Here is an 11,395-nt window from a genome sequence, read left to right on the forward strand (position 1 = left end):
AACCATAAATTACCATTTTTGGTGTAACTCCTCATATCTTACCAATTAGCTTAGTTTTATGTTTGATATAATACAAAATAAGTAGATCTTTACAAAGATAACTTAGTCTTATTATGAGATTTTATAAAATCTCAAGTTTATGAAGTATTATCATGAAATAATATCATTTCAACACACATAAACACCTAAACATAAAAATACATGCAATTATCCAAGGATTTAGACAAGATTTGACTTGTATTCCCCCCCCCCCCCCCAAAAAAAAAGAATGAAAACTTGAAAAGAGTGGGGTATGAAGCTCACCTTGGTTTGGTTTGGATGATTTGAAGTGATGTTGAGAAGTTTTTAAGTTCTAACACTTGGTTGATGTTGATGGACTTCCTTGAGAGTAATATTAGCGTAAGGGTTTTTAATACATTTTAAATGCATGTAAATAGAATGCAAATAACATAAAGATGTATTGGAGCACTAGGGAATCACGAATTGCTTACCAATCTAAGGGAATGTTTGGAAAAATCAAGCCTCTGGAAAGCTTGGAACTTGATCCTTTTGGGAGTAAATGGACTTCAGAATGTAGAATGAGGTTTGTGATATGTATGGCTGTGTTTTCGTTTATAATAAGAGAGTGGAAGAGGTAAGGCGTGTGTTTGGTTATATAGAGGCTAAGGCATTGCTACCTGATGGATAGTACATGGAGATTTGGAGGATATCTCGTGGTTAATTGTAATTGCTTTGGGAAGCGAAGAAATGTCACACCTTAAAGTCAATTGTTCTTGCCTTATCCACACATTATGGTCATGAACTCCATATAATGGAGTTGTTTACCGCTTAGATGCCTCCTAGGATTGTGTTTACGCCCAACCATCACATCCATAAGGTGTTTATGCCCTAAGGATGCTTCCCATTTGAGTTTACGGCCAAGATGCTTCCTAGAGAAGTGTTCACGACCAACTAAGGCTTCTTAGGGTAGTTCACGGCCAAAGGTGGTCCACTAAGGGGGGTTTACGCCCAAGACACCTCCTAGGAAGGTGTTCACGGCCTAGCTAAGGTTTCCTAAGGTAGTTCACGGTCTTGGATGGGTCCTAGGGAAATGTTTATGGTCTTAGTTAATAGCAAACTTAACTATGTTGTCCCTTTAATTTAATTGCTCAAGATTGTGACACAAATACAAGTTCTTGTGCTATCATCATTTGGTCCTTATTTGATTGCATTGTAGATTAAAATTCAATTTATTTGTCCCACTTTGTCTTGCTTAACTTGTTTATTTTCTAAGAGGTTACTTTATATGTGACTAACAAGGTGTATATTTCCATACACATGCACTTATGCTCTCATGGTTTTCAAGGTTCTCATTGTAATAGGGTTACAATTTAGACCTTGCTTGATCCAAATATTTTGGGTTGTCACGGTTTGCATGTAAACTTAGGAATTATTTTTCTAGTTTATTTGTTTTACCTAAATCCCATCAGCAAACCCTTAAAATTCGGGTTTTGAGGCTGAGCTATTACGTCCGACGTACCACACATACGCCCAACGTACTAGCATGGGTTTCGCGATTTGATCACATGAGTATGTTATGCGTACCCACATGTACGCCCATTGTACGAGGTGGAATGCGAAACTCACCAAATGGGGCCAAATGTGCAACCTCAAATAGGTTAAGGGCTAAAATGGAAATACCTGAGATCAGGATGCTAGAGGTTTTACCATGAGTTTTCATAGATTATACTCACCATAATAGAACAACAACATAACTTATCTTCAATTACGTGGCATTTTCTATCATGTTCTTCGAAAAAAACCAATATAAAATGTCTATAATGATAGATTTTTTACATGGATAAAGCCAATTTTTGTACTAGTGTAAGTTACAGACTAAATGGTGTATTATATTAATTATAAATGTCTTTAAAAGTTTATATTTATTGTAAAAGTTAGGACGTTACATCAACCAATGCATTACCTTTGAATCTCATACATATAACTTGACTTCATACTTATATAATAGACCTTGGCATCACAAAATGTACCCAAAAAAACGTTTTTGTTCCCACCCAACTTAACTACTATTATATCTATTTATGGTTCTAAGCAAACCCGAAATCACCACCATTTCCCTAGGGCACATTGGAGGGTCAACCCACCCAAGGAACCCACATCTCCCCCACCATAACTAGAACAACTCTAAAATTGCCTACCTGGGTTACGATCGGTCCAAGAAGTAACCTTGATTGCTTGAGCTCCACATCTGCAAACCATCATTTTCTTAAGTTCTGCATAAAGGGAGAAGTATTCAAGAAGAGGAGGAAGCATATGGTTTAGAAATTAAGATCGCTGCAAGCTTATAAAGAAGGGAGGTCAACTGAAATGGTGAAAATACCCTCACGTGCAGAGCATGTAAGGGCAATTAAAGGCTCCAATCTGACGGAGTTAGCCAAAATGACCAACCATTAAAAATTATTAAACCACGGGGACCAACATTGATGACCTAAAAAGTTAAGGACTGAACTTGATTTTTTTGGAAACCGTAAGGACCATTTTTGAAGATTTTTCTAACTAATATTAGTATGGTTTATTAATAAATTTTAAATGTTCTAAACTAGTTATTTATTTATTATTTAATTTTCCAAAATTTTTATTTTTACCATTTGGCAAAATTTCCAAGCCCAAAAGGGATGTTACATGAGACATTTGGTTAAAATATAATAGGCCCGGCTAATTGAATGGTGACCAACACCGCAGGAAATAAAAATGGAAATGAATGGTATAAACACACAACACAATTACAGAAAAGTGAAAAAAATAAAGAAATAAATAAAGACATATACTAGTCATCAAATCACCGGAATTGGTTGATAATATTTTGGAACCCTCTTAAACTAGTACGAATTAGGTCAAATAAAGTGACCAAAAAGGTTAGAGCAGAAATGCCTGCACTAATAATAAAAAGACCACCAATTTTATCAACCGTCAAGCCCAGCTGCGGCATTGTAGAATTTCTGGATGGAAGAGGTATCCGATTCTCATACCACTTGTTCTCCAAACTTCCTAGAGTTCCGTCTAATCTTATCCTTGCAATTTCTCTGGACACGTCTTCAACAAGTGGCGAACCTTTTTGGAATATCTGAATAAGATACATGTCAACCATGGGCGTATATGACTATGAAACACGATTCTAATTCATGTGCTATTAATATAAATATAAAGTTATGTTTGGCATATGGTTTAAGAAAGATGTTTTCAAGTGTTATTATGTACATCTGATATGAACTCTTTGCTATAAAGCAAAAAAAAAAACGGAATATCATGCATAGGTGAAAGTGATGAAGAGGAAGGGGTACTTACAAAGGCAAAACCAGAAGTGATAGGTTGAGAAGAGACCAAGGCATAATCACCAGGGTACCTGCTAAGAAACATCTTGATGTATGGGATTTCATCAACAATGGCATCAGCATCACCATCTTTTGATAAAGCATGAGCATAAGCCTCGTATGAGTAGTATGGACGGTGGTTCCAGTTTTCAAAGTGCAGGTTGTTGACTGTCACACCTTTCATAAAATCACCTCCATGAAACCCCACAATTCCTCTCTTTGATGCCGATTCAAATTGCTCTACAGTCAACACTGTAGTCAAAAATGCACCGTAGCTGGCGAACAAGACAACCATCACGATGAACCAGACGAACATTACAAATTTTGCCGGATTGCTCGAAAACCTATCTTCTACAATACAAATGCAAATCACTGTGAGATCTTGACTAAATTCTATTTCAGAGAGTAAAAGCATCTTAGAGAGAAAAAATGAGTACTTTGAGCAAATAAGATGAACAATAGGAAGGACGTCCAGGATACTGTTCCAAGTGAAACTTCGGAAGCTGGATTCATAAGTTCAATAGCCGAAACAACCAAGGCATTGAAGATGAGAGAAAAAATAGCAGCTAGCCATAGACGAAAATCCTGCAGCGGCTTCAAGAAGAACCACATACCCATTTCTTTTTTCTTGATTCTTGCTAGTGTTCCTACCCCCAAATCAGTGTAAGTCGCTGTAAAGTCAACATACTCAGATCTGTTGGCCAAGATTGTTGAATCACCGATTACTGCATCAATTTCCTGTCCAGAAGCAAAGCCATAGACTACAAAGTTAGATGTCTTTCCAAGTAAATTATATGCTTCATGCTAAATTTGCAATCAGAATTAAATAAATACATATATATACCTCATCGTACACCTTCTGTACAAGATCGTCGATACTGACATTCTCAAATAAAATGAATGTATATGGCACTTCATATGGCAACGCATGAATGCAAGTATAGAATACATCTGCGGAGAACCCAGTGGCAGTGGTAACATTTTTCTCAACATCATGATCTACATCCATGAAGTACTTAAAGTTGTTTATATTTTGAACACCAAATTTTAACCTTTTACTCGGAGTTGCTCGTAACACCCAACCTTTTGGAGCTGTTGTAGACCCTCCAGGCCAGATAACAGATTCAGAACCTAGAGTAGGATATAAATGGGCACTGTTAATCTGTGGGTATGCTCTCCTGATTCCTTGTGAATGTGTCCAATATCCTACTCTCCTCTCACCATTCATGTCTACCGCATTCATAATCTCATATCCATTGGATAATACTTTTCCTTCACTAAGCTGAAAATCACCACTTATACCCTTAAATCTGATTTTCAAAACTTCATGTAAAAGCATAAAAGCATTATGTGGGACTCCAACCTTCTCTACAGACTCTGCAAGTGCCCAAATTGTATCGTATGCCCATAAGGCAGGGACAGGCACTTCTTTTGTTATTGAGGTGAAATTATTTCTGTAAAAGAAATTGTGCATTTTTGTTGTTAAGCTATGCAGTCTGTCTGATGGTGGAACATACGACCTAAAACCTAGTGCCCCCTGTGATGACTCAATGACAGTAAAGTTTGTTGATCGCAAGAGGTCAACTGTTTTTTCAGTTAAAATCCATGCATATCCTTCACTAACCATTCCTAACCTTTTTGCATTTAAGATAAGGGTAGATGCTAGTGAAGGAGACACATGTAGGATAATTACAGTTGTGTGAAAAGTCATGATCTTACGCAACTCTTGGGTGATGCTATCATATGTGGCTGAGGCAGAAATGGCACTTCTATAACTGATACGGATGTTTTTATCTTGCAACGACTCAGCTAGACAAGGTAAGATCTCTCTACCTTCATCCGTGTCCGCATGAATAAAGATAACATTCCTCCAATTGAATGATGTCACAAGGGCAACAATGCTTTTGGCCATAGTGGATTCGTCTTGTTTGATTTGGAACAAGTATGGATATTCCCTTGAGGATGGACTAGCAAAAGAAAATATAGGAACTGCAGCTTTCTCAGCAGACAAAGACAATAATTTCGACGGAAGATGCGTTTCTGGGCCTATGATAGCTTGCACCTTTGCTTTTTTCAGCAGATTATATACTGCTCAGGCATGTAAAAGAAACAAAAGTTGAAGAAAAAATGAAGTAAAATAATATAAACTATGCCTATATCAAAATGAGAGTTAAAAGAAATTAATAAACAAGCGAGTATAATACCAGCTGAAAGAGCTTTATCTGGATCTCCCTTGGAGTCCCTAGTGTGAAGAACTATCCTTGTTTTGTAACTGTGATGAAGAGCATAAAAATCAGATATCGCCATGGTAATGCAACTGTGAATGGACTTCCCCATCGGTGACTCCATATCTAGAATGATTCCCACGCCTATTAATATATCATTATTTATGTTTATGTTTTGGTTTTGTGATGGAATGGAGTGTGGACATAATGCATGGTCTAAAACGCACAACAGCATAAGAAGGCAAAGGCTAATTTTGTTGTGCTCATTGTGCACCATATTTGCAGGGAGTTGCTTGTTATGAACTACGTGCACATCTATATCTTAAGCATACAATTTGCATTAAGCGCAAAAAACACTAATATATATATATATATATATATATATATATATATATATATATATATATATATATATATATATATATAGTATGTGTGTACTTATCATTGCAAGTTGCAACAATGTAACATTTTTAGCTCTTCAATACATGATAATAAGTTGACCATCAGAACATTCAAAGGGAATCTGGAAACAGTCCAAGTCAATCTATTTGTTAAAATCACTCCACTTGATAATTTCTTAAAGCAAGATAATGCCACATAGAACAAATGATCTGAAAAGCATTGTATAATTAAAATCTCCAAATAATTTTGAAAGTAAACTTAGTTATCAGTTGATGTTGGTGAGATAATCCATTGCACAAACTATAGTATATCACCGTTAATTAATGGTTATGAGAGATAAGTAGCTCAGTCTTCATGCACTCATTGAGCTCAGCGTTACTATATAGAATGCCAACTATACTTTTACTGGCATCATTATCCGTGGAACCAAAAGGATTTGCAGATTGGTTGAAGCCAAAGAAAGCAAGTTAATTGACTAGATTAAGATTTGCAGGGCCGCTCCTAAGGATTAAATTATCCTGATCAAATGCCTTGGACAAGCCATAAAAAAAGAAGGGTGCTTATCGTTATTATAAGTTTTTTATTTTTAAATAAATATATATACATATATAATATAATAAAAAAAAATTGGGCCCCAAAAAAATAAGGTCCTGTGTAGCTGTCCACTTTGTCCCCCCTCAATGCCCCCATGAAGATTTGAACAAACCGATGAGTGTACGGAAGGAAAAGGTGCCCAAGAACTCCTATCTAGACAAAGTACTCAGGTGATTAGATAAAAAAACAAACCAACCAACAAATTCATATTAAAAATATCTTGGTATTGTGATTGGAGAAAACTTGGTATCTTACCCAACCTTCCACAGTCTATGACTATCAACATTCTAATACGTATTGTTGAAAGTAGGTGACACCAGGCCAGTTGCACGACTGCATCAAATGTTAAGAAAAACTCTTCAAAACCTCCAGACCTTACACATATGCAAAAACAGACCAATTGCACAATCTCCTAACTAATATATCATTCTTCCAAAGTACTAATACATCCCGTTTAAGACTAATGCAAACAGTAACATTAATATTTAAAATCAAACATACAATAATATCAACGTACTTCCAAATTGAACATCTTTATTCAACAAAATTTGCTTCTCTCTGTCATGCTTCCGCATACAAAGTTATTCCTATTTTCTATCAATTAAAAAGTCAAAGTAATAAACAAAACATTTTAAAACTAATCACACAAGTTGATATTCAGTGGAGGTATTTTATAGCATGTCAAGAAGGGATTTCATATCAATAAATAATGCCTAATTAAATACTGATTTTATACAAATATTTTATAGTAGTAAATATAGCTTACATATTAACATACTTCCAACTAATTAAACAAAACATTTAAACTAATGATTACATCGAGGCTTCTTTTAAAACTAAGCATTCATATTTTCTATCAATTAAAAGTTCAAAGTAATGAGCGAAACATTCAAAGCTAAGTTGGTAGCAGAAAGATAATTAAAACAATAAACCTAAAAACGGATCGATGTTTAGGGCACAAAGCAAATGTAAACCCATCTTGGCCCTCTACCTCCAGACTCAGTCAGATGCCACTCCTTCATCCATCAATCCTTTAAAGGATATAATAGTTTATTTATTAGCCACAGATGACATACAATATTTAAAACAAAGAAACATAAGAAAAACAATATCTTTTAACCATAAATATTATTTCCCACCTTGAGAACTCCAAGGGTCACCAAACAAATCAATTGGCTTTGCAGAATCCTGCTCATCCCTTTAAAAAAACCAAACAAAATTTCAAAATAAAGTATATAGGGAAGAAAATTAAATTAAGTACAAAGTTTAAACAATTAGACCATCCGTTATACCCACCACATACCACATATGTGGTGGGTGCCACATCAGCACCACATTCTCCTACCACTAGCATGGGATACCTACCACTAACACACCACTCCACCTCATTTTTGTTATTTAAATTTAATTCAAAAATACATTAAAATTATTTTTTTAATACTAGTTTTTCCTTTAAATTAAAATACCAAATTACATTAAATAAAAACTACATTAATTGAAATAAATAAAAAAATAAAACTAACAATAAAAATAAAAATTACATTACTTAAAATTAAAAAAATTAAAAAAAAACATTAAAAAAAACTAAAAATTTCAACCATAAATAAAATCAACTACCCCATACGCCTACGTCGGGCTCGAACCGACTCTTTCATCGCTTGGAAAAGTTCCAAGTCTTCGCCCTCGAGGTCGTCCGCTTTCATTTTTAAGATTTCCATATCGTTTTTTGTTTGGAGCGTCGTTTGTGCCTCTTGAAATAATGATTGTGCTTCGATCATTTTTTGTTCCATCCGAGTCATCACCTCGGCCTTTGTTTCTTGAAGTTGCACATATCGATCAAATTTATCGCCAAACATATCCATAACACTAGAATTCGAAGATGTTGACGCCGCTTTTTTTGTTTTACTTCTTCCAACGGCCCGACGAAGAGGTTGGTCGTTTTCAAGATCTAGCGGATCGTCGTTGATGTCGATGTGTGTTCGGCCATCCGATTGTTGGGAAGTTGCATCGGGGTTTATCGAACGCTTTAAACCGGAAGATTGCGAAGTTACTTCCGTTTGCTCTTTCCATTTTGGGGTGTCTTTCAATTTTAGCCACGGTTTCATATACGGAAAAGCTTTGCGTGTTGGCGTTGTTTTTTCAAATTGCTCCATGGCCGCCTTGAAAACATCAAAATCGTTCGAACCGCTTTTGAGTATGTTTAGGAGGTTATTGTAGATTCCTCCAAACTCGGTGCATTTTAGTCGAATATCTCGCCATTTCGAAGTAATTTGATCGGCGTTTCGAATTTCACTTTCCATTAACTCGTAGAAAATGGCTCGGACTTTTTCCCAAAAACTTCTGTAAGGCTGACTATCGCCTACAATTGGATCTTCGGAAGCCGCCACCCATGCCTCCGCTAACTTTTCTTCTTCTTCTTTTGTCCATGGAACCCTTTCTTGGGCGGTAGTGGGTCGGGCCGGTTTTTTTCCCTTTTTTCTCTTTTGGTTGAGGTGGTGGTGAAGGTTGCGTTTCCGCAACAAAATCCGGCGAAAGTGGTGGTTGTGAGCTTGGTGGTTGTGAAATTGGAGGTTTTCGTTGTTGTGACGATTGTTGTTGGAGTTGTTGTAGTTGTTGAAATTGTTGAAATTGTTGGTATTATTGTGAAATTTGTTGTTGTTGGAAAGACGGAAAAGGTTGATATTGTTGTTGGAAAAGTGGTGTTTGTTGGATAGGGGAACCGGTTTGAAGTAGATTGAGAAAACCGCCTTGAGGTGACTACATAGTCGGGAATTGACGAGGTGTTGTATCTAACGCAAAAGCGTTATCGGGTTTGCGATTTCTGTAATTTGGAGGGGTATTTTGGTTGGGATCCATGGTTTTTGGCTGTGAAGATTTAGTATGTAGATTGTGTATAGAGATAGAAAAGAATGGTGTAAAAAATAAGGAGTAAAAATGTTGTATTTATAGGTAAATAAATAGTTTAATTTTTTTGTTAAAGAAACTAGTCGTTCAACGGCTAGTGTAACGTTCAAATTGTGAGCTGCAATCCAACTGGTCGTGCGAGTCCGTTGTCCCGAACACGAGTGATCACGAAAACGAGCCACCACGAAACAACGGAAACACGAGAACTTTTCCCTTTAATCTCAACAAGTTGCTCATAGTTAACCACATACAAATTTTAAACAAACAACAAACTATAAATAAAAAACATAAAGATAAACCAACCTAAAGCAAAACATAAACTTAGACATCCGTTATACCCACCACATACCATATATGTGGTAGGTGCCACATCAACACCACATTCTCCTACCACTAGCATGAGATACCTACCACTAACACACCACTCCACCTCATTTTTTTATTTAAATTTAATTCAAAAATACATTAAAATCGTTTTTTTAATACTAGTTTTTCCATTAAATTAAAATACCAAATTACATTAAATAAAAACTACATTAATTGAAATAAAAAAAAACTAACAATAAAAATAAAAATTACATTACTTAAAATAAAAAAAAATAAAAAAAAAACTAAAAATTTCAACCATAAATAAAATAAACTACCCCATACGTAGGGATGTCAACGGGGGCAAACGGGGCGGGGATTGCATCCCCCGTCCCCACCCCCGAAATTTTTCTATTCCCCCGCCCCCGCCCCCGTTTGGGTTGACTATTGTTTTGGGCAAACGAAGGTGTTCTTTAGGCTAAAAGAAGTTATTTTTGTGGGCTAAAAGAAGCTATTTTGGGTAAAAATAGTTATTTATAGCATAATTTTAAACGTTTAAAATAAAAATATTATAACATCTTAAAGACGTTATACTAACAACTTAAAAACATGGTATTTTATTGAACTTTTGAAGTTCAAAATAATTGTTATTAATTATTATATTTTTATAATTAACATATATTAATATAAGTAATATATTAACGGGGTCCCCACTGGGCGTTCGGGACGGGACTACCCACCCCCGCCCCCGCCCCCGATTTTTTTAACAAATATCCCCCATACGGGATCGGGGCCCCACGGGTTCGGGGTCCCACAGGACTTTTTGACATCCCTACCCATACGCCTACGTCGGGCTCAAACCGACTCTTTCATCGCTTGGAAAAGTTCCAAGTCTTGGCCCTCGAGGTCGTCCGTTTTCATTTTCAAGATTTTCATATCGGTTTTTGTTTGGAGCGTCGCTTGTGCCTCTTGAAATGATGATTGTGCTTCGATCATTTTTTGTTCCATCCAAGTCATCACCTCGGCCTTCGTTTCTTGAAGTTGCACATATCGATCAAATTTATCGCCAAACATATCCATAACACTAGAATTCGAAGATGTTGACACCGCTTTTTTTGCTTTACTTCTTCCAACGGGCCGACGAAGAGGTTGGTCGTTATCAAGATCTAGCGGATCGTCGTTGATGTCGATGTGTGTTCGGCCGTCCGATTGTTGGGAAGTTGCATCGGGGTTTATCAAATATAAAAGACATGGAGACCACTTTTTTTGAGTTCGGTGCAGCATCGATACTCAAATAAGAAATCAAATTGCAATACTTGAAAAGGAAATCATTTTTTTGGAAATTTTTGTTTTGGAGAATTAAAGACCAACAACAATCAGACATAAATCAAATGAGGCAAATACTCTTGAAATCGATAATGGTTTGCTTCGTTGGAGGTGTATATGAAATACATTAAAATATCCGTTTCAGATATATATGAAGCAGATTGAAGCCCTTGTCCATCGAATTCAATTTTGAATTTTCTTGAGTAGTCATTCAAATTTGGATACAAGTACCTTGCTGATTTATTGGGATTTTGAAGGAAATTATAT

The 11,395-nt window shown here is 36.0% G+C and overlaps 1 protein-coding gene across 3 annotated transcripts; it reads right to left on the reverse strand.

Annotated features, from left to right (window-relative positions):
• Window positions 1-2,716: 2,716 nt before the first annotated feature.
• LOC145134296 (glutamate receptor 1.2-like) lies at window positions 2,717-5,930 on the reverse strand. Of its 3 annotated transcripts, XM_079069162.1 has the most exons (6): window positions 5,576-5,930; window positions 4,735-5,459; window positions 4,216-4,653; window positions 3,809-4,109; window positions 3,346-3,722; window positions 2,717-3,124 (listed from the first exon to the last, which is right to left on the reverse strand). In XM_079069162.1, exons 1-6 carry the CDS (start codon window positions 5,871-5,873, stop codon window positions 2,840-2,842), a joined length of 2,424 nt encoding a protein of 807 aa, XP_078925288.1. In that variant the 5' UTR covers window positions 5,874-5,930; the 3' UTR covers window positions 2,717-2,839. The 3 variants fall into 3 exon arrangements, with proteins under 3 accessions (XP_078925288.1, XP_078925287.1, XP_078925286.1); XM_079069161.1 differs by having other exon boundaries at window positions 3,346-3,719; window positions 4,216-5,459; XM_079069160.1 differs by having other exon boundaries at window positions 4,216-5,459.
• Window positions 5,931-11,395: the final 5,465 nt, after the last annotated feature.

Source organism: Lactuca virosa, chromosome 8 (genome assembly GCF_052849685.1).
Source record: "Lactuca virosa cultivar CGN04683 chromosome 8, Lactuca_virosa_CGN04683_v6, whole genome shotgun sequence".
Classification (NCBI taxonomy): domain Eukaryota; kingdom Viridiplantae; phylum Streptophyta; class Magnoliopsida; order Asterales; family Asteraceae; genus Lactuca; species Lactuca virosa.

Coding starts and splice junctions, on each gene's coding strand:
- LOC145134296 (XM_079069160.1), bottom strand. CDS start 5,873: ATGGTGCACAATGAGCACAACAAAATTAGCCTTTGCCTTCTTATGCTG. Junction 5,460..5,575: donor AGATAAAGCTCTTTCAGCTG/GTATTATACTCG, acceptor ATGCCTGAGCAG/TATATAATCTGCTGAAAAAA. Junction 3,723..3,808: donor GTTCATCTTATTTGCTCAAA/GTACTCATTTTT, acceptor TTTGTATTGTAG/AAGATAGGTTTTCGAGCAAT.